Here is a 24,080-nt window from a genome sequence, read left to right on the forward strand (position 1 = left end):
AGAAGGGAGACAATAAGGATGCTTAGGAAAACTTGCCCAGACTTGCCCTCAACCTGGGAAATCTGAGTCCCGGGGCTGGAAAATCTGAAATGTAAAAGAGAAACGTGCTGGGATTGCGTGGGTAGGAGGGAAGAAACAGGATCCCACGGGACCCGGCTTTGGTCCAGGAGCGCATTCCCCCACCCCCCACTCCGCGCCGGCCGCTGGGCTGGGAAGCTCCTCCTCCTCGTTTCCTTCCTCCGCCTCAAGCTCGGTGGCCGTGGCGGGCGAAGGGCAGAACGCCGCAGTATTTTGTCCCACGCGGCGACCCCTCCTCCCGCCGGCGCTGCGGCTGCAGCGGCTGCGAGGGAGGCCGCGGAGAGCTGACGGCAGGCCACGGCTGGGCGGCCTGGAGGCCACGGGAGGTGGAGGCCCGGCCGCCTTCCCGCGGCACGGGAGCGGAGGGGAAGAGGCGGACGCCCGCCAGCCCCGCCCGGTCGCCGAGAACGTGGGGGAGGCTCCGCGCGCCGCCCGCCCCCCGGCGTCCGCAGCCCTGCTGGCCCTGCAGCCGCCGCCGCCGCCGCCGCCGCTGCCTCCGCCTCGGGCTCCCGCCGCGGGCTCCACGGCCCCGGCCGGGGAGGGAGGGCGGCGGGTGCCGCCGGAGCCGCCAGACATGTCGGGAGGGCACTGCGGCAGCTTCGCCGCGGCGGCGGCCGGCAGCGGCGAGATCGTGCAGCTGAACGTGGGGGGAACCCGGTGAGTCGGGGAGAAGGGGCTCGGGGTTGGGGGATAGCGGGCGGGCGACCTCCGGGGGAGGCCGGGCCCCGGGGGGGCGGGATAGCGGGCGAGCATGGGCGCCGAGTCGGCGGGGAGTGCAGGGCCCTCCGGGCGGGTGCAGGTCCGCGGATCTCGAGGGGCAGGCGGCCTTGGGAATCACCGAGACCAGGGTTCATCTGGCTGCGCTGCTGCCTTACTAGAATATCAGCTACGTCCCTCCCCCTTTCTAGGGGATCAGGCCGAGAGGAACATTCTATAGCCTTCCTTACCTAACCCTGGCGCGTACTTGAGGAATTTATTTTGTAGAAGCCGGGCCTTGTGGTTTGACTGTTGCAGGTGCATCAGCCTCCCTTTCTCTTTGGTCAACAAGGTAAATCGATTTGCTCGGGCGATAATGCCTCAGTAAGGGCTGTTTGAAATCTCCAAGAATTTCGGTGGAGGGAGTGCCGTAGATGCGCGGTACGTTGTTACTTATTTTCAGAGTTTCTTGGTGCGTGGCTCTGAAGGATCTGTTCAACTTGTAGGGCAGCGAGTCCAGAAACTGCAGTTTGAAGAGTTGGTTCTGGGAAGCTTTGGGTAGTGGCACCCTGTTGCGCTCTCCTAGTAAACAGACCGAAAGCTCTTCTCTGATCTCTCTTTGGCCTTCCACTCCCTTACTATGTCTTTTAATAAGCTTGTTTGGGGTGTGGGGGGGGAATCATACTTCTGTGGATTTGCTATGGTTTATGAGTCACTCCTCTCGGAAATGGGAGTTTGCCAGCTGTTTCAAGGAAGGGGTAGTTGAGTTTTAGGCTAGGTGGGAGATAAACGATGAAGCGCCCTGGGAGGTAGTGTATTTTGCTATGCTCAACACCTAGGACTTTTTAACTAGTATTTTTAAAAATGCAGAACGGCAGCACTGTGAACCATAGTGGTAAAAATGTATAGTGTTTGAATGGTTTTCTAAGTGTGCTGGAGAATTCAACACAGGAAACAGTAATGCTTTCTCCGCTCACTCTTTTTTTCCCTCTCATCCCCCAAGCAAAACTGTTAATTAGTTTACAACGTTATTGCTGCTATATAGATTCCGGTTTTATGGAGGGGAAGATTGGTGTCTCCTAATGCAAGACATGGATATTTTCCTAAAATCACGTGAAAATTTTGCCGCTTTGGTAACTTATGAATGCAAAACTGGAATACCCTGCAAGAGCTGGCCTTCAGAAGAGTAGCACTATAGTCATTTAAAATCCCTGCCCTAGTTTCTAATTTCCTTGAAGTTGAGTAATTGCCACTGGGAGAACCACCTGTGGCATAGAATTGAACTCAGCTGTGAAGTGATAGCGTGACACTCAAAGGAGAGTTTCTTATGAGCAGAGAAGCACATGGTATAGGTAGGGTCTAATCAAAAAAATGACCAATTTTTATCATTTATTTAACACTTAATGGATGATTCAGAAAGTAGAGAAGATGAGGTTTCATTTAGAATTGTTAATGTTATTATTTACCAGAAGAACCCTAATGGAGTGAAAGAAAACCAATGTGGCTCCATTCATGATTAATTCTGTTATGAATGAGTATGATTTGAGGCCTCAGGAGAGAAGTCTGGGACCAGCCAGTGGGAGACAAGCTCAGCAACCTTAGGCAAATTATTTTTTAGTGCTTAGTTTCCTAAAATGTGTAATGACAATAATAGTACAACCTTCCAGGATTGATAAAAAAATTTGAAACAATAAATGGGAAATACAAGGGTTAGTGGCATTATCTATCAACAGTAACTGCAGAATAAATAATTTTAACTAGATTGTTTCCAAGTAAATTTAGGAGGCAAGTAGCATGGAGTATAAATGTGGATATGTTTTGCTGAGGCCAGATTGCACGTGATCTTTTTCTTGGCATACTGTAGATATGAGATAAAAACATAGAAAAGGCTTTTCATATATATACGTTTCAGAGAATTATGCTTGTCATATGTAATTTTAAATGTTGTAGTTTTCATGAAGTCATATTTGGAACCAGTTTTAGAGCTCTGGGATTTTCTCCCCCTACCTTCCACTTGTTTGGAGAAAAAAAAAAATTGGTGGGGATGAGAGTCTAATCCCTTTGCGCAGAAATTCCAGATTACTAAACCCACCCGGAACTGCTGATTTTAATTGAAATTGCTAATATGACTTTAAGCAGACCCGGGTAATTTTCTAAGTAACACAAAATTTGAGTTATTTGGCAAACAATTTGCTGAATAAGCAGTGAATGTGAAAGGTCACAAGTTAGAAGTGATCCTTATTTGGAATTAATTTGATTGCCTCCAAAACACAGTGACTCATTTTTGCAGTGGATCCTTAGATATTTCAGTTTACCATATTTACTGGGTTTGCTTCTATTGATTTGACCAAGTCTGTTTCCTCTAACTAGTTGTAATCTACTTCTCATTTTTTTCTTAAGATTCTGGTAAGAAATATGCTTGGGAAAATTTGCCATATTTTCTTGAGTAAACTGGCTCCTTTCTTAGCCTGATTAATGGGCACAGGAGCTACTTTAAAACAGTCATGTAATGCTCGAAAATGAATGTGGAGGGGAAAGTAAAGGGTCTGTTGGGCTCTCTTCTGTGTGAGGACACGTGGTGATGGGGCAGCGAGTCAGAAATACATAGTGCAGTGTGATGAGTCTTAAAATGAAAATATTCAGACATCAAGTGCTGGACTGGATGAGCCCTATATCGAATTCTTTGTCATGCCAGTTTACATCTGTTACTGATTGTTTTGCCCCAGTCTGTTACACGTGGCTTTGATAAAGTTCCCCTCAAATTGGTGGTAATAAGCAGACTTGATCAAATGGCAGTTAACCTCAAAACAGTGTTTACTGAGTGATTTTTGAATGAGTGAATGCAACAGTTGTGAATAGCCCAAGACTATAAAGGAAATGTTAAATGCATTGTGTGCAGTGGGATTAATGTGAGCTCAGAAAGATAGTATAGGGTAGTATATTTGGAAAGCCATTAAAGAGAAGGTAGAACCTGGATGGTATCAAGAAAGGTGGGTGGGGCTTCCCTGGTGGCGCAGTGGTTAAGAATCCGCCTGGCAGTGCAGGTGACACGAGTTTGAGCCCTGGTCCGGGAAGATCCCACATGCCGCGAAGCAGCTAAGCCCGTGAGCCGTAACTACTGAGCCTGCGCTCTGGAGCCTGCGAGCCACAACTAATGAGCACGCGCGCCTAGAGCCCATGCTGCGCAACAAGGGAAGCCACCGCAATGAGAAGCCCGTGCACCACAACGAAGAGTAGCCTCCGCTCGCTGTAACTAGAGAGAGGCCACGCGCAGCAACGAAGACCCAACGCAGCCAAAAATAAATTAAAAAATAAAAACATAAATTTATGAAAAAAAAGATGGGTGGAACTTAGATAATTGAACATGAGGTTGATGCAGCTGGGATGGAGATTCTGAAGTGGTGTAAGCATGGATTGTTTGGGGATATTAAGAAGTACTGTCTTATTAGAGGGGAAAACAGTTTGTGTTGGAGAGATGAAACGTGACCTGAAGATAGTATGTTATGTTGAGAATTTTAGACTTGGTGTGGTGCGCTAATTATTGATTCTTCAGTAGATTGGCATGCTAGAAAGTAGTGTTTTAGGAAGCTTTATATGTAAGCAAATTAATTATTTGATTTTGTTGACAGCTCTTGGAATAAACTTAACTCTGAATTGAAAGTAGCAAAATTTAAAGATATTAAAAGTAATGAATATAATTGATACAGCTGTAGCTATGCAGCAACTTGTAAATCATTAGCCAGTGTATTAAAGCAAGTTAACTAACATGGAAATTTCAAATCTTGTCCTCTCTTATAATACCAGCTACTTTTTAATTGCAGGTTTAGTACCTCAAGACAAACACTTATGTGGATTCCAGATTCCTTTTTTTCCAGGTATTTCATATAATTCTTTAGTACCTTTTTTTAAAATACAGTTGATTATTTATTAAAACAGTAAAAAATAAATATTTTTATGTATCGAATACAAAAGCTTAACTCTTAAAATATAAGTTTTAAATTGTTATTTTACCTTGGAGATAGGATGATTCATTTGTGTTGGTCTTTGATGTTTGAAAGACTTAGAGCATTTTATTCATACTCAGATTTTAAAAACTAACTCTGTCTTAATGTTAATGACTTCTAGTTTGCTGAGTGGAAGAATTTCAACACTTCGAGATGAAACTGGTGCTGTGAGTATAACAATGTTGATGTATGTTCTAAATTAGATCAAAAAATGCTTATGTTTGATCCTTATACTCTAAGAAGACAGGGAAACTACTCTTTTAATAACTACTAAATGAAAGTATATGTACTTAAAGATTTTGATTTCTTGTCATGAATAGTGTTTCTGTAATTATAGAAGAGAACTTGAAACTGGGCATACTGCATATAGCAATTTAGGTAATCATGATTAGAGAGATTGTAGGATCTGAGCTTACATTATCAAGAGAGGAAATATTTCTTTTAATCAGTAATTGAAACTCGAACAGTAAATAGATGAATGTAAATACTAAAATATTTCAATATTGGTAAGATGTTGCAAAAAGTTCTACAATTTTTTATTTTGGAGAATAACCTTATGAACTTGTGCAGCAATGGTAGAGTGAGGGTAGTAAAGAACTATTAAATTTCAGTTAAAAAAATTGGTTTATAAATTTAAAAAGCAGTTGTAATATGAACAATAGCATGTAAAGTAAATGTCTAGGGCTCACAAAAGCAAGTAAGACTTTCATTTGGGAGGCAACAAAGTGACCAGAGGTGTTTATTTGCTGTGATGAGATTTGCAGATGGAATAAAGCAGCACAAGTAGATATGTCCATGTGAGATTAGAAAAAGGACATCAGTAATTAGATCTCTACAAATCTGTGGTGTTTTCTTCAACTTCTGATTGATTCTAATAAAAACAAAAGCAAGAATTTATGAAGCCAGAAGAACTTCATTCACTGTATATAGTAACTGATTATAATATAAGAAGGTTTATTATTTGCTACCATTCTGCTGTGTAATTGACTTACATAAGCTTTAAAAGGTGTTCAATTTTATGGTTAGAGCTTTTGTAATTGGTTCAGAATAGTGTTGGCATACATTCCTGTAAAAAGTTATCAATTATGTATTTCCTATTTTTTAAGCATTTTATTTTCCTCATATGTATTCTGTGGTGCTGTGTTTTTTATTTTAAAAAATTTTGTTGTTGTTGTCACCCTCCCCTTCACCCTACACCCAGCCCTTGAGGAAATTGAGATAGTCGTATGTAAAAGTGTTACTGTTTTCCAGTTTAGACAGCAGTGTGCAGTTTTACTTTTCTTGATTGCCTGGTGTGTATTATAAAAGTACATTGTTGTTTTAATTATTCACTTATGAATCACAAATTATGTAAATCACAATCACTGTCACCAATAATTAGTGATCAGATGACGTAAGAAAGTATTATTCATGCATAATGTTTTCAAAGTATTTATTGAATTCTAGAATATTTCAGATAAAAATTTTCCCTTTGGTGTCCCTTTCACCAAATATATCAATTAAATAGAAATGAGAAAGTGGACTTATTTGATACCATTTTTCCTGCACCTTAAAATATAATCAATCTAACAACAGCTTTTCAGGTGGAGAAAAGACACCACTACTACCACATAAATGCACACGGTTATAACTACGTATCAATTTTAGAAACATTAAAATTTGATAAGAGTGGAGTCAAGGAAATATAGTATTTAAATAATTCAGTTTTTGTTCCCTAAGTCAGTGTTACAGATATTAAAGTTAGAAGTTTAATTTATAATTTGGAAGTAAAATTTGTAATTCTTTATTTACAGATATTTATTGATAGAGATCCAGCAGCGTTTGCACCCATTTTAAATTTTCTTCGGACAAAAGAACTAGACTTAAGGTAAGAAATGTACTTTTTTAAAGTAAATTTTTTATTCAAAGGTATGGTTTTGGGTATATTTTATGAAGAAAAGTTTTTTTCCCTGCCCCAAGATTATTTTTGTTTAAAAGTTTCATCAGAATTAAACTGTCATAGATACAGGCCACCATCATCCCTTCCTCTGGGTTACTCTGATAGCTTTCTTACCAATTTGCCTGTCTTCATTCTTATATCCCTTCAATTCATTTTTCACACTGTAGCCACAATTAACTTCTGAAAATGTAAATCTAATCTGGTTATTCCTCTGCTTAAAACTCTTACGTGTTACTGGATTAATGGCTAAGGATTTTGGACTTCCTGTTGTTGCTTAAGGCTCTCTCTAATCTAGCTCCTGCTTGATTTCTGTTGCTTCAACACTTTCAACTCTTTCTGCTCTCAGCTTGATTCTGATCATTTCAATGATCCCTGCTGTTTCTGCCTGATGCAGGTGTTCAGAGTTTCCTGTACTGCCACTACCCCAGTAGTCTATCTTCCATTAGACTTTAAATTCTAAAAGGACAAGTTGTTTACTGTATACCTGTAGGATCGAGCATTGTGCTTGACGCATAGCGATATTTTTCTTTGGTGGGTAAATGAATGACCATTTAAACTATTTCTTTAACTTTGCCATAGACTACAATCTACAATGGAAGCTACAATCTAATTTGTATTTTATTGTTTTATTTCGTATATTCCTAATGAACTTTCACTTAAGGACTTATTAATACTTTTTGAGATAACACCTTTTAGAATTCTAATTGTTTCTTTAAGCTGCTGCTTTATAATATTATATAATTTGGGGCTTATATTTACTAGAATATGCGCTCCTTGAAAGCAAAGATTTTTTTGTTTGGTTTGTTCCTTGCTGTATTCCCAGTGTTGTTAAAACGGCACGTATAGTAGCTGCTCAGTAGATATTTATTGAATGAATAAAAGAGTTTGTTGGGGCTTTTTGTTTGTCTATTTCTTGGCCTGGGGTGGAAGTGGGAAGTATATTACTAACTACTTACTTCTGGGGTAAAATTATTTTTAGCATTTGATTAAAGCCTAAATTTACTCCTAGTCAGTGTCCTTGTGACTAATCCACGACTAAATCACCCATGAAAGGCAGAAATATAATAGTTTAAATATTTGTATTCACTGCTTTTCTTTCAACTTGCTTCTTTATTTCATTTAGGGAAGCCTAGCAAACTTAAGTTCTCTGAGTAGTACCTTCTAAAAGGAGGTGGGAAGGAATTGAAAAAAGAATACTATGTTCTACTTCTGTTTTTTGCATAAAATTCTTGTATTGCACGTATCACACTGTATTATCATTATCATATTTGTCTATCTTCCCCAGACAAATAATTAGCCAGTGCTACTGTACTGTTAACACAAGTAGTTTTGAAATAGAATAAGAAAGTTTTAACTGTTCTTATTAAACTAGTTACAACCAATTTCACAAATAAAAGCAGTTTAATATCGCAGTTACACGTGTTCATTAGGCCTACGGAATTCTTTTTGTCTGTTGTTTTTTAAGACTTCTTTTTTTAATAGCAGTTTCAGGTTTACAACAAAATTGAGAGGGAGGTACAGAGATTTCCCATGTGCCCCCTGCCTTCATTATCAACCTCCTCCACTGTTAACATCATTTACCAGAATGATACACTTTTTTTTTCTTTTTTTACAATTGATGTGAACCTACATTGACATCATAGTCACCCAAAGTCCATAGTTTACCTTTGGTTCACTTGGTGTTGTACATTTTATGAGTTAGCACAAATGTATAATGACACGTGTTCATCTTTATAATACTGTACAAAGTATTATTTCCATAATTTGGCCTTCTCCAGAATGTCATATTTGGAGTCACACAGTATGTAGCCTTTCCTGATTGGCTTCTTTCACTTAATATTATGCAGTTAAGTTTCCTCCATGTCTATTCATGTTATTTCTTTTTAATGCTGATAGTATTTCATTAGCTGAATATACCAGTTTATTTTTCCACTCACCTACTAAAGAGGACATTTTGGTTGCTTCCAAGTTTTGGGTGTTAGGAATAAAGCTGCTATAAAACCATCCATGTGCAGGTTTTCGTGTGGTCGTAAGTTTTCAACTCCTTTGGGTAAATACCAAGGAGTGCAGTTGCTGGATGGTATGGTAAGAGTTTCATAGGACCCTCAGACTGTCTTTCAGAGTGGCTGTAGCATTTTGCTTTCCCATCAGCAATGTATGACAGTTCTTACTGCTTCACATCCTTGCCAGCATTTGGTGTTAGGATTCTGGATTTTGGCCATGTTAACTAATGTGTAGTGGAAACTCATTGTTTTAATTTGCATTTGCTTAATGACATATGATGTGGAGCATCTTTTCATAGGCTTATTTGCTACTTCTGTATCTTCCTCAGTTAAGGTCTTTGGCCCATTTTTTAATTGAATTTGTTTCCTTATTGTTGAGTTTTAAGAGTTCTTTGTATATTTTGGATAACAGTCCCTTATCAAATTTGTCTTCTGCAAATATTTTCTCTCATTCTGTGGCTTGTCTTATTTCCTTGACATTGTCTTTCGTGGAGCAGAAGTTTTTAATTTTCATGAAATCTAGCTTATCCTTATTCCTCTCATGGATTATGTCTTTTGGTTGTATCTAAAAAGGTATCACCATACCCACTGTCACTGAGGTTTTCTCCTAAATGTTATCTTCTTTGAGCTTTTTAGTTTTGCATTTTACCTTTAGGTCTGTGAATCATTTTGAGTTAATTTTTGTGAAGGGTGTAAGGTCTGTGTTTAGACTAATTTCTCTCTCTTTTTTTTGCATGCAGATGTCCAGTTGTTTCAGCACCATTTGTTACTCCATTGTTTTGCCTTTGCTCCTTTGTCATAGATCAGTTGACTATGTGTATGGGATCTATTTCTGGGCTTTCTGTTCTATTCCATTGATCTGCTGTTGATTCTTTTCACCAGTACTGTGCTATCTTGATTTTTCTAGCTTTATAATAAAGCTTGAAGTTGGGTAGTGGTAGTGCTCTAACTTTGTTCTTCTCCTTCAGTATTGTGTTGGCTATTCTGGATCTTTTGCCTTTCCATGTAAACTTAATAATCAATTTGTTGATATCCATAAAATAACTAGCTAGACATTTGAATAGGATTACATTGAATCAGATCAAATTGGGAAGAACTAATGTCTTAACAATACTACGTCTTCCTATCCATGAACTAGGAATATCTGTCCATTTTTTCAGTTCTTTGATTTCAGTCGTCAGAGTTTTGTAGTTTTCTTCATATAGATTTTGTATATATTTTGTTAGATTTATACCTAAGTATTTCTTTTTGGGGGGTATTAATGTAAATGGTATTGTGTTTTTAATTTCAAGTTTCTCTTGTTCACCGTTGGTATATTGAAAAGCAGTCGACTTTTGTACATTAACCTTGTATTCTGCAGCCTTGCTATAATTGCTTATTAGTTCCAGGAGTTTTTTGTCCATTCCTTTGGGTTTTCTATATAGACAATCATGTCATCTGTGATCATCAGTTTTATATATTTCTTCCCAATCTGTATGCCTTTTCTTTTCTTGACTTGTGTAAATAAGGATTTCCAGTATGAAGTTGAAAAGGAGTGGTGAGAGGGAATATCCTTGTCTTGTAACCAGATGTTAGTGGGAAGTTTCAAATTTCTTACCATTAAATATGATGCTAGCTATAGGATTTTTTTTTAAATAGTCTTATCAAGTTGAGAAAGTTCCCCTCTATTCCTAGTTTACTGAGACTTTTTATTATGAATGGGTGTTGGATTTTGTCACATGCTTTTTTTGCACCTATTGATATGATCATGTGAGTCTGTTGATGTGATAGATTACATTAATTGATTTTGGAATATTGAACCAGCCTTGCGTACCTGAGATAAAACCCACTTGGTTGTAGTGTATATTTCTTTTTAGACATTGTTGGATTCGGTTTGCTAATATTTTGTTGAGAATTTTTGCATCTGTGTTCATGAGAGATATTGGTCTGTAGTTTTCTTGTAATGTCTTTGTCTGGTTTTGGTATTAAGGTAGTGAGGGCCTTATAAAATGAGTTAGGAAGTGTTATCTCTGCTTCTTTCTCTGAAAGAGAGTGTAGAGGATTGGTCTAATTTCTTCCTTCAGTGTCTGGTGGCATTCACCAGTGAATCCTGGGCACGGTGCTTTCTGTGTTGGAAGGTTATTGTTGATTCAGTTTCTTTAATACATGTAGACCGATTGAGATGGATCGTCTTTCTTGTGTGAGCTCTGGCAGATGGTGTCTTTCAAGCAATTGTCCATTTCACCTAGGCTATCAAGTTTGTAGGCATAGAGTTGTTCATAGTATTCCTTTATTTTAATTTTCATGGAATTTGTAGTGATGTCCCCTCTCTTTTCTGCCCAGGCAATATTTTAAAGTAAGGACAGATTATAACTGAAACCTAAAATGAATCATTTTAAACTCTTAAGCTTCTATATATATATATTTTTTACTTCTTATTTTCATATTACTTTCTTGTAACGTCTTTGTCTGGGTAACAGCCCTTCTTAAGGCTGATCTTTGTTTTCCTCCGCCTTCTGTTTTGCTTTTGTTTTTGGTTTCTGTTGAGAAGAGTCATTTATCTGAATTTATTTGTTCAATAAATATGGATTGCATAACAATTACATACAAGCACTGTGGTAGGCCCTGCATGAGGCATACAAACATGGATCAGAGGAGAACATGCTTGCAGGGAGCTTATAGGATAATTGGGGAGGTTAAAATATGTATGGAAATTATGGTTAAAAGCAATTAATACCATAGGAATGATTTCCACTCTTGTTTGCCTTATTAGATACTTCTGATAATTACTTGTATTAACCCTATAAAGCCCTAATCTCTCATTTAGTCATCCAATTCATCTATATATAAATGGTTTTTTTAGTAAGAAAACGTTCTTGGTGGTGTGCAGTTTTTTTATCTATACTTCTTCAAATAATTAAGGATCTTAGGAAAAAAGTAAGTTTTAAAGCCCTATGACTTTGTTCATTAAGAACCTAGTACTTTTTCTTTTTGCTTCAGATGATAATCCGAGTTGCCAGTGTTAGAGGACTTACATCATTCATTGGTTTCTTTGTAGGGGAGTGAGTATTAATGTTCTCAGGCATGAAGCAGAATTTTATGGAATCACTCCATTAGGTATGTATTCTAGTATTTTATATTTATGATTTGACCCTTTGAGCACTAAACTTGCCCAAATGAAATCTGTTTTATATCAGGTTCTGATTTTTGATGGACTACTCAGTGCTTGCTTTTTGTGGATTTTCATAGTAAAAAGGCATTGTCAGCTGATTTAACTTAAACATTTTCCTTTTCTTTCCTTATCCTCTTTAACTAGAGAAAATAAAAGTGGAGTACTATTTTTGTGTTTGCATGTACTCTTGACAAGTTTGCTTTGAAATGTTTTTAGTAAGAAGGCTTCTCTTATGTGAAGAACTGGAGCGTTCATCTTGTGGCAGTGTCCTTTTTCATGGTTACTTGCCTCCACCAGGTACTTCTGCTTTATTTATTTAGTTCTTTTTTTTAAGTCTTTTTATCATTAAGTAAGTACAGATGTGTGAGTAGGAAAATCTGTTTCTTGATTATTGAGTTTCCTTTGTAAATCTAGAAAAAGTGAGAACTTTAATATTAACATAAGTTAAGTCATACTGTGTATTAGGGTAGGGATTTGCCAAACTTTTTCTGTAAAGGGCCAGATGGGTTTGTGAGCTAAAAGATCTCTGTGGCAACTCTTCAGCTCTGCCATAAACGCTACAGAAATGCATGGGTGAGACTGTGTCTAATAACAGCTTTATTTACGTAAAGAGCCATCAGCCTGGACTTGGCCATGGCCAGATTTGCTGACTCCCGTGTTTGAGAATTGGTTGTCGATCTCCTTTGTGGAACCCCAGGAGCTTTTTAGAGATTTAGCAGTGTACAGGGCAGAGGAGTGTGAGGTGCATGTCATCTCTGCCCCTCTTCAGTGAGTTAGAAGAGTTCGGTCTTCACCTGTGTTGTAGCAGGCTTTTGAACAAGATTTCATTTTGAAAAAGGCTCTCCTGCCAAATAAGAGATGTTTGAAAGTATAAGGCAATTCAGCTGTAGAGCGGTTTAAATTAGTAAATAGTACCTAACGCATAGTAACTGTTCCAGAAATGTGAAGACTAGTGACAGAATGAATGAGTTAGTGATTGATTGATTTGGTAACCTAGAGCTAGGTAAATACAGAGTATAATATGATAAGTCTTAGTCTTACTTTTTATATATATAACATAAGTATCAAATCTGTTGAATGAATTTTATTTTTAAAAAATCTCGTCTTGTTTTCTATGGTAGTTAATTATTTGCAGTAAATTGGTATATTGGAAGATAAATTTTGGCTATAATGAAATTCACATTTGTTTGTTTCTTAGCCATAATGTGAAATTTTAAATTTTTGGTAAGTGAACTTATTAGAAATAAACTTATCTTTTTCTTTCCTTTTATAGGTATTCCTAGTCGTAAAATAAACAACACTACTAGATCCTCTGCTGATTCTAGAAATGGACTAAATTTTACAGAAGGTGAAGCTCGAGGAAATGGTACACAGCCTGTTCTCTCTGGAACTGGGGAAGAGACTGTTAGGCTAGGTAAGCAAAGAGTACATAAATTTTAAAAGTACGTATGTTTTTAGTTCTAGATGATATTGAGTAATTATTTTTAAAGATGTGATTTTTGCTTTATCTCTTTTTAATCTAGATCTACCATTTATATCTTGAAGAATCTCACTTAACATAATTTTTATTTAGAAAGTTCATGATCTTCTGTTAGCTCTAAATCTTTAGAACAGAGGTTGGCAGACTTTTTCTGGAAAGGGCCAGACAGTGAACCTGTTGGGCTTCATGAGCTGAAGGGTCTCTGTTGGAACTGCTCAGCTTTCATTGTGGCACGAAAGCAGCGATGACGATGTATGCACAGATGTGAATGGCTGTGTTCCAGCAAAGCTTTCTTTATCAAAAGAGGCAGAGGACTGGAATTGGCCTGTTAGTCATAGTTTTGCCAACTCCTTCTTTAGAACGTAAAAGATTTCTTTTGCTAATATCAACAGGATTTCCTGTGGATCCGCGAAAGGTACTAATAGTAGCTGGCCATCACAACTGGATTGTAGCTGCGTATGCCCATTTTGCTGTGTGTTACAGGTATTGTATAATTAATAATGGTTTGCTTTTTATTTTGGGGGGTATTTTTTAATATTGTGATTTTATTTTTATAGATTTAAGAGCTACTTATTTTAGTCATCAAATATTTTTCCTTCATATTTTGCCCACTTCTGTATCTCCTGATTAGATTTAGTTTGCTTTTATTCTCACAACTAATTTGGTAAATATTATTGATAGCCTTAGTATGCCTTATATATTGCATATACAGTGTGAACTGTGATATAACTGAGATATCTTGAAGTTACATCTTCTTGCTTAGTATATCCAGCTTCTGAATCATTTAACTATTGTATTAAATGATGAGGCAGGATTGTTAATGTGAGCCCTGTGTTTTTTGTCTATAATGATTGAGTCTTTTGTACTCTACGGTAGGGGAGAATAGGACCCTACATTGGTCATGACTGCCATATGGTTGGGAGCGAGGTGAAGCAGGACAGTTGTAGGCAGAAGTGATGTAGTTTAACATCTATAATGTGTGAGCTTTACACAGAGGTAGTTTGGTTTTACTAATTCTTGCATTCTCAGTAACTAACAGGGAACAAGGAAAAGTGTACACCAGTGATTTCTCTTTTTCAATTGGAAAAAAGGTAGGATTATTAGTTCAAAATCACTGTATGCAATGAGAAATGTTGATGACAGGAAATGGCGTAGAAGAACAAAAATGGTTAGGATATACTAACTTAGGCTATGATCCTATTGAATTTAATTGCCAAAATATCAAAAAACATATAAATATTTTGTCACTATTGAATTTAGTTAAGAAAAAGTAGCCATAATAGGTTAAAAATATTTAAAATGTCTTCTAAAGCTTACAGATACATTTAAAGGATCCCAGATATATTGAATAAAAGAAAAAAACCCCTCAGTTTATGAGAGATTTGCCATATGTGTTAAAGGAAAAAAAAAAGACCTTATATCAGTAATCTGCACTTTATATTTTCATTGCAGTAGAGATTTGGTGCACACTTTTCATTTTGAGAGCGTTCTATTGATATGTATTTTTAATATTATTTATTGAGTAGTATGAAAAATATTTTTTGGATGATTTCTTTCAGGGATGATTTTATATGAAGCAAGACTGATTTGAAAAAGGGATTTTCTTTTTTTTTTTTTTTTTTTTGCGGTACGCAGGCCTCTCACTGTTGTGGCCTCTCCCGTTGCGGCCTCTCCTGTTGCGGAGCACAGGCTCCGGACGCGCAGGCTCAGCGGCCATGGCTCATGGGCCCAGCCCACTCTGCGGCACGTGGGATCTTCCCTCACCGGCTCACGATTCCGTGTCCCCTGCATCGGCAGGCGGACTCTCAACCACTGCGCCACCAGGGAAAGCCCGAATTTTTTTTTTTTCAAGAGTGTTGTTTTGAACTTACCAGCTTATGGACCTAAATTGAGAAATGGTTTTAGATTTTGCTTTGTTTGTTTAAATATTATGTACATTTTTTTGATAGGGGATTCCAAAGGAGTTAGTTGTATAACGCTTATACCAAGTTATCCAGGTGTAACAGCATCATTTATGTTACTGCACAGCAGTGCTAAAGATTGTGACTTGCCAGACAGGGACACATGGTATTGCACAAAATTTCACTCATTGAGTGAGTAATGTAAGAAAGATGATGCTGTTACATATTCCATTCTTTGTTTTTGCTTTTGACCGTGACTTTTCTTTGCTTTCACTGAGTGTTGATTTCAGAGCAATATGCCCATGCAAAGTGACAAAGGGAAAGAATTAAGGACATATTAGATTTTCTCATGCACAGTTAAATCACTCAACACAATGCCAATAAAAAGATTTCAGAAGAAAGGAAAATATTCAAATTATTTTAAGTGTAATCATTTTAATAAATTGTTTTTCCACAGCTTTTTATATCAATAAATTTAAAACCTTAAAAAAGGAAAGAGTAGCACAGTGAAATATTTTTCACCTATATTCATTAATTTTCTACCTTGTTAGGTTTTACTTCTATATTTCTTTTTTCTTGCTCAGTTTACAACCTGTCACTTGTATTAATGAAGAGTATTTGTGTAGATTGTTTCCCTTTTGGAGGTTATATTACACTTTAGATCTTTAATCCATGTGGAATTTACTTTTTGTATATGGTGTTAGATTTAGCAATCTGTTTTATTTTCTTCCAAGTGGGTGGCTAATTATGTTCTGATTATTACATAAATCATCCTTTCTCATTGAATATGAAAGCCCCCTTTATCTTGCTTTATATTTATTTTTATATACTTGAATCTAATTTTAGACTTTTTTTTTTTTCCATTGATGGACATTTAGATTGTTTCCCTGTCTTGGTTATTGTAAACAATGCTGCTATGAACACGGGGGTGCAGATATCTTTTCAAACTAGTGTTTTCATTTCCTTTGAATATATTCCCAGAACTGGAATTGCTGGATCATAGGGTAGAGCTATACTTAATATTTTTGAGGAAACTCTACACTGTTTTCCATAGTGGCTGTACCAGTTTACAGTCCCACCAACAGTGCACAAGGGTTCCCTTTTCTCCACATCCACACCAGCATTTGTTATCTCGTGTCTTTTTGATGATGGCCATTCTGACAAGTGTGAAGTGATATCTTACTGTGGTTTTAATTTGCATCTCCCTGATGACAAGTGATGCTGAGCATCTTTTCATGTACCTGTTGGCCGTTTGTATATATTTGGAAAAATGTCTATTCAAGTCCTTTGTACCATTTTCTAATTGGATTATTTGTTTTTTTGCTATTGAGTTGTATGAGTTCTTTATATTTTTTGGATATTGACCCCCTTATCAGATATATGGTTTGCAAATATTTTTTCCTATTCCATAGGTTATTTTTTCACTTTGTTGATAGTTTCTTTTTCTGTGCAGATGCTTTTTTCATTTGATGTAGTCGCACTTGTTTATTTTTTATTTTGTTGCTTGTGCTTTAGGTGTCATTTTCAAAAAAAAAATTATTACAAGACACATGTCAAGGAGCATTTTTCCTATGTTTTCTTCTAGGAGTTTCATGGTTTTAGGTCTTACATTTAAGTCTTTAATCCATTTTGAGTTTATTTTTGTGAGTGTTGTAAGATACAGGTCAAATTTCATTCTTTTAACATGTGAATATCCAATTTTCCTCACACCATTAATTGAAGAGAAAATGCCTTTTCTCCATACACTATTCTTGGCTTGTCAAATACTAGATGACTTTGTCAAATACTAGATGACTGCGTATGCTTGGGTTTATTTCTGGGCTCTTGATTCTGTTTCATAGGCCTATTTGTTGATCATCTTAATTATTCCCTTCATTATCTGCTGAGAATTCAGAATAGGAGATTGAGTATTTTTGTGTGTTGGGTTAGATGGAAGAGAAACAAGATAAAGCATTTTTATGTGTTAAAGAGAAAGACTTGCATATATGTTTAACTTCACAGTTTAACCTTTGAGAGGTAGAATCAACTGCCTTTCTAATCAACTTGGCAGTGAGGTGTTGGAAAGAAAACAGTGAAAGTTATATTGAGAAAGGTCCAGTAGAAAATAAACAGTGAGGGATTTTATGCTGATATACAGTGTGTTTTTTACAAAAAAAAGAACAACAACAACAGAGGCAAACAAAATTGCTCTAATAAACGTAGCTCATCCATCTTGACCACAAAGAAAGAATCATTGTGTCCTTAATATTTCTGCCTTCGTATGGTACCCTCTCCAAACCACAGTTGTGTTTTTAGTTGGAGGGTCTCCTAACTAACCTCCAAATCCCTCTATCTGGCTGGGGTCCATCTCTTGAAGGAAAATAGGCAAAGGGAAACCCTAATTGACAGAATCTGGTGTGACAAATCATTTCAGCACTGAGCAGAAATTATGGATTTGGGAGTGGGGAAAGGAGTGGGGAGTTGTGGGAAGGAGGGAGAGCTCTTCAAAATAAGATAACTCAGCTCTAGAGTTATGAGGTATCCCACACTGGTCAGAATGCCCATCATCAAAAAATCTACAAACAGTAAATGCTGGAGAGGGTGTGGAGAAAAGGGAACCCTCTTGCACTGTTGGTGGGAATGTAAATTGATGCAGCCACTGTGGAGAACAGTATGGAGGTTCCCTAAGAAACTAAAAATAGAACTACCGTATGACCGAGTAATCCCAACACTAGGCGTATACCCTGAGAAAACCATAATTCAAAAGGACACATGTACCCCAATGTTCATTGCAGCACTATTTACAATAGCCAGGACATGGAAACAACCTAAATGTACTGGTTTTGATTACTGCAGCTTTGTAGTATAGTCTGAAGTCAGGAAGTCTGATTCCTCCAGCTCCGTTTTTTCTTTCTCAGGGTTGCTTTGGCTTTTTGGGATCTTTCATGTTTCCATTGCAAATTGTAAAATTTTTATTCTAATTCTATGAAAAATGTCAGTGGTAATTTGATAGGGATTGCATTGAATCTGTAGATTGCTTTGGGTAGTATAGTCATTTTCACAATATTGATTCTTCCAATCCAAGAACATGGTATATCTCTCCATCTGTTTGTATTGTCTTTGATTTCTTTCATCAGTGTTTTATAGTTTTCTGAGTACTGGTCTTTTGCCTGCTTAGGTAGGTTTATTCCTTTTGTTGCAGTGACAAATGGGATTGTTTCCTTAATTTCTCTTTCTGATCTTTCGTTGTTAGTATGTAGTAATGCATGAGATTTCTGTGCATTAATTTGGTATCCTGCTAATTTACTGAATTCATTGATGAGCTCTAGTAGTTTTCTGGTAGCATCTTTAGGATTTTCTATGTATAGTATTGTGTCATCTGCAAACAGTGATAGTTTTACTTTTTTTCCAATTTCTGTTCCTTTTATTTCTTTTTCTTCTCTGATTGTGGTGGCTAGGACTTCCAAAACTATGTTGAATAAAAGTGGTGAAAGCGGACAACCTTGTCTTGTTCCTGATCTTAGAGGGAATGCTTTCAGCTTCTCACTGTTGAGACTGATGTTAACTGTGGGTTTGTCATATAGGGCCTTTATCATGTTGAAGTATGTTCTCTCTGTGCCCACTTTCTGGAGAGTTTTTATCATAAATGGGTGTTGAATTTTGTCAAAAGCTTTTTCTGCATCTGTTGAGGTGATCATATGGTTTTTAGTCTTCAGTTTGTTAATGTGGTATATTATACTGATTGATTTGCAGATATTGAAGAATCCTTGCATCCCTGTGATAAATCCCACTTAATTTATGGTGTATGATCCTTTTAATGTATTGTTGGATTTGGTTTGCTAGTATTGTGTTGAGGATTTTTGTGTCTATGTTCATCAGTGATACTGGCCTGTAATGTTCTTTATTTGTTTTATCTTTGTCTGGTTTTGGTATCAAGGTGATGGTGGCCTTGTAGAATGAGTTTGGGAGTGTTCCTTCCTCTGCAATTTTTTGGTATAGTTTCAGAAGGCTAGGTGTTAACTCTTCTCTAAATTTTGATAGAATTCGCCTGTGAAGCCGTCTGGTTCTGGATTTTCGTTGGAAGTTTTTTAATCGCAGTTCCAATTTCAGTATTTGTGATTGGTCTGTTCTTATTTTTTGTTTCTTCCTGGCTCAGTCTTGGAAGGTTGTATGTTGTACCTTTCTAAGAATTTGTCCATTTCTTCTAGGTTGTCCATTTTATTGGCATATAGTTGCTTGTAGTAGTCTCTTGTGATCCTTTGTATTTCTGTGGTGTAAGTTGTAACTTCTTTTTCATTTCTAATTGTATAGATTTGAGCCCTCTTTTTTTTCTTGATGAGTCTGGCTGAAGGTTTATCAGTTTTGTTTATCTTTTCATAGAACTAGCTTTTAGTTTCATTGATCTTTGCTGTTGTTTTCTTTGTCTCTATTTCATTTATTTCTGCCCTGATCTTTATGATTTCTTTCCTTCTATTAACTTTGGGTTTTGTTTGTTCTTCTTTCTTGTACTACTTTAGGTGTAAGGTTAAGTTATTTATTTGAGATTTTTCTTGTTTCCTGAGGTAAGATGTATTGCTATAAACTTCCTTCTTAGAGCTGCTTTTGCTGTGTCCCATAGGTTTTGGATTGTCATCTTTTCATTGTCATTTGTCTCTAGGATTTTTTTGATTTCCTCCTTGATGTCTTCAGTGATCCATTGGTTGTTTAGTAGCATATTGTTTAGCCTCCACATGTTTGCGGGGTTTTTTACAGTTTTGTTCTTTGTTAATTGAGTTCTAACCTTATAGCGTGGTCAGAAAAAGATGCTTGATATGATTTCAGGTTTCTTAAATTTACTGAGGCTTGCTTTGTCATCAAGCATGTGATCTGTCCTGGAGAATGTTCCATGTGTACTTGAGAAGAATGTGTATTCTGCTGCTTTCGGATGGCGTGTTCCATAAATATCAATTAAGTCCATGTGTTCTAATGTGTCATTTAAGGCCTGTGTTTCCTTATTGATTTTCCGTCTGGATGATCTGTCCGTTGATGTAAGTGGGGTGTTAAAGTCCCCACTATTATTATGTTACTGTTGATTTATCCTTTCATGGTGTTAACATCTGCCTTATATATTGAGGTACTCCTATGTTGTGTGCATATGTATTTACAATTGTTATATCTTCTTGGATTGATCCCTTGATCATTTTGCAGTGTCCTTCTTTAACTCTTGTAACAGTCTTCACTTTAAAGTCTATTTTGTGTGATACTAGTATTACTACTCCAGGTTTCTTTTGATGTCCATTTGCATGGAATACCTTTTTCTATCCCCTCAGTTTCAGTCTGAATGTGTTCCTAGATCTGAAGTGGGTCTCTTGTTGACAGGATATATATGGGTCTTGTTTTGTATCCATTCAGCCAGTCTGTGTTTTTGTTTGGAGCATTTAATCCATTTACATCTAAGGCAATTGTTGGTATGTATGTTCTTATTGCCATTTTAGACACTTAGGTTCTTTGACATATATATCTATTGTCATACAATTTGCGGTTCAGCATGCTTACAGTAAATTTCAAAACCTTGTAAGGCATGTCCCCTCCACTCTCTTTCTTTGAGATCGTAATGTGGAAGATAACCATATTCTTTGCATAGCTTTTCCAACTTCAGAGCATTGGTTTACTAGGCAGCAGTAAGGAGATGGAGTGCTATAATATCAATTGAGCTTGTTCTGTCTTGTTTTACTTACGTGAAATTTTGTATCACATGTATGGAAAATTATAGAACAAATATTGCTTTTTCTTTGTACTTAATTTTAACTTAAAAATAGAAGTAAATTCACATATCTTATTGAGTTAAATTATGTAATTGTTATAATCCCTCTCAAATATGTTGTCCTGATTGTTTTACTCTTTTTTGGCATCTCTTTATTTTATAATCCCCTAATTTTTCTAGAGAAAAATTATTTAGAAGTACACTCTTTGTAAAAGATTAGATAGTATTTTTAAAAAGAGTAGATCGTATTTAGTTTTATTATTTTTAAAAAGATTAGATCGTATTTAGCTTTATTATTTATATTCCTCAATTAATGATCACAAGATTACATCATTCACCTCATTAAATAGATACAGCATCTCTTTCTTGAACAGTGTTTGAGCCTAGTATATGTCTGCATCCACATAGCAGCATATTATCATTATGCTTGAAGTGCTGGCAATTCTTGCTTTGTGTCCAGTCTGACAGTTCCTAAGAGCCATCTCTATTTCATTTCTCAATGTTTGTCAGTATTTAGAGTTTATTAGATAATTTCCATTTGTGTGTTTCAACACATGAATCCCATCTGGTGGCTGAAGTGGGTAATTACAGACCATCCATTGCCTAGGAAAAAATAATACATGTTTCTGTGTATTGCTTTTAAGTTTAAGCAAATCATTAGTTCTTGAAATTACTAAGAAGGTTGAATTGCATATTTTTGTGAATTATAGTTGTATTTATTGTGCATTTTTAAACAAAAATGAAGCTAAAGTGATTTTATTTAGGTTAGGTGATCATCATTTATGAATACTGAAGTTTGATTTTTGTGGTGAATATGTCATGTAGTATATAAAGGAACACTTATTTTCTTCACATTTATTTGTTCTCTTTAGGTAAGGCAAAGAGAATCTTTACAATTTTGTTTGTATCACTTGTTTGGTATAACTTAAAAAAATAGATACTTCATAGTTAAAGTTCAGGTCATTTATTGTCATGATTGCTTAACTGTAGGTTTTAAGTGTATGAAGACTTACTGTATAATCACAGAGAATACATGTCTGAAAGACTTAAATTCAGTTAGAACAGAAAAAACTATTAAAAATTTACAAGTGTGTTTATCAGAAGTTAAATATTAAAGCATTTTTATTCAGTCAACTGCAAATCTGAATCATGATAATAAGTCTTTACATATGGGGAATGAATAGGCTCATGAGACTTTTTTCATTTAGAATAAAACGTTTAAAATCCAGTCCTCAGAGAATGGTTTCCAAAGCCCCACATTTTATTCACTTGATTGTGCCAAGGTGTTGGAGTATACATTGTATACCAGATCACTCCATTATCTTAGTTTCCATGAATAGACTGTCATCTGAAGTTTCAAAAAAAAAGATTGGTTGAGTTTCAGTTAATAAGAGTAACAATAACTGATCAATAACTGAAAGGAATAATAATTAGCCTGAAACTCTGATTTTTGTTGACTATTTCTATCCATAGATAATCACAGTACCAAATTTTTGTGTAGAAAAGTGAACAGTACTACCTTTATTTTTTTAAAGTTACTAAAGTTTTTACAATTTGAAGGACTTGGCTAAATTATTCTTTGGAGAAGTATAGAACTCTAGGCTCCTTTTAAGTGGTTTGTATGTTCTATGTATGTAAATATAAGGTCCCTCAGGAGTAATCTGGCTTTGTAGAGGATATAGATCAACGAAATTTTATATTTAATAAATATAAAGGTAGATAAATAGCTGTGACTCAATTTATTTTGAAACATTGATTTGTGTTTTTTTGCTTAAGTGCTGCTGAGTCTCACTTATGTGTCTGTTCTTGTTTAACAGAATCAAAGAATCTTCAGGATGGCAACAAGTGTTTACAAGCCCATATTTGGATTGGACTATTGAACGAGTAGCTCTAAATGCAAAAGTGGTTGGAGGTCCACATGGAGACAAAGACAAAATGGTCGCTGTTGCCTCAGAGAGTAGCATCATCTTATGGAGTGTCCAAGATGGAGGAAGTGGAAGTGAAATTGGTAGGAAAAATCTTGTGTACGCTGTTACACGTAATATTCTGAAGTTTAAGAGGGATTGCCCATAAATATTAGAACTGGTTATTGGACTAGTTATTAGTTAGCTAGAGCTGCTGCATCTTATTTTCAGGGTCCAGTAATATACAGGGCTGCTCGATGTGAGAGGAATGATCTGGTAAGGAGGGAAGAAAACTGAAACCTGACTGCTCTGTAAGAATGTGCTTTTCCTGAATCCTGTTTAGTGGTGGCTGCTTTCTCTCCACCTCTTTCATACCACTGGGCCTGAAGATTGGGTGAATAACTTTCGTGTTCCTCCTCATTTGTTGCTTCTAGGCCAGAAAGTCTCAAGCTTTTAAATCTCTTCTAAATTTCACTTGACATTCTAGTTCAGGACCATTAAGAGTTTTTGTTTGTATAGGTTTTATCTAATGATATTTACCATAATAGGAATTAAAACTGAAATTTTAATAACTGCTTATTAATTAAAAAAATAACATAAATAAGCCGATTGCATGGTAACATGAATGACACTTCTTTTTTTGTGGTACGCGGGCCTCTCACTGTTGTGGCCTATCCTGTTGCGGAGCACAGGCTCCGGACGCGCACGCTCAGTGGCCATGGCTCACGGGCCCAGCCGCTCCGCGGCATGTGGGATCCTCCCGGACCGGGGCACGAACCCGTGTCCCCTGCATCGGCAGGTGGACTCTCAACCACTGCGCCACCAGGGAAGCCCCCGAATAACATTTTTAATGAAGAATAACTATATTTCCAAAAATTTTTGTGGGAAGAGTGGCAATGGTTTACAATTTTGTAAACCTCTTTAAAGTTTTATTGAATTCTGATACTTATTTCTGCTTTCAGTCTGCTACGTTTTGTTACTCTGGTTGAACTACATGAAGAGAATTTGGCTTCACACAGATACATAGTTGAAAAAAAACATATTTTTATATAGTCTTTTCAGATAATTGTGGATAGTGTTTGTTTCTGTCCCAAAATTTTGAAATGATATCGATGAACTCTGTTCATACAGATCATACTCTGTTAAATTAAAATCCATCAATCTGTTTTGTACTTTGAATGGATCTTTTGTCCTTACATAAT

At 36.5% G+C, this 24,080-nt stretch overlaps 1 protein-coding gene across 3 annotated transcripts in view; it reads left to right on the forward strand.

The window, feature by feature from the left end:
- Positions 1–372: 372 nt before the first annotated feature.
- Positions 373–24,080, forward strand: part of KCTD3 (potassium channel tetramerization domain containing 3) — a 68,185-nt gene continuing 44,477 nt past the window's right edge. For 2 of the 3 annotated variants that reach the window (XM_082834449.1, XM_082834450.1), the window contains exons 1-9: positions 373–735; positions 4,596–4,649; positions 4,900–4,945; positions 6,572–6,645; positions 11,758–11,816; positions 12,088–12,168; positions 13,145–13,285; positions 13,744–13,834; positions 22,792–22,982. In XM_082834449.1, the coding sequence (XP_082690575.1) occupies positions 653–735; positions 4,596–4,649; positions 4,900–4,945; positions 6,572–6,645; positions 11,758–11,816; positions 12,088–12,168; positions 13,145–13,285; positions 13,744–13,834; positions 22,792–22,982 (820 nt within the window). In that variant the 5' untranslated portion in view covers positions 373–652. Of the gene's footprint in view, positions 736–1,078; positions 1,216–4,595; positions 4,650–4,899; positions 4,946–6,571; positions 6,646–11,757; positions 11,817–12,087; positions 12,169–13,144; positions 13,286–13,743; positions 13,835–22,791; positions 22,983–24,080 lie in introns of those variants that run through there. The other variant, XM_082834451.1, reaches the window with a different exon arrangement.

Source organism: Leucopleurus acutus (assembly GCF_964270905.1).
Source record: "Leucopleurus acutus genome assembly, chromosome: 2".
In the NCBI taxonomy this organism is placed as follows: Eukaryota; Metazoa; Chordata; class Mammalia; order Artiodactyla; family Delphinidae; genus Leucopleurus; species Leucopleurus acutus.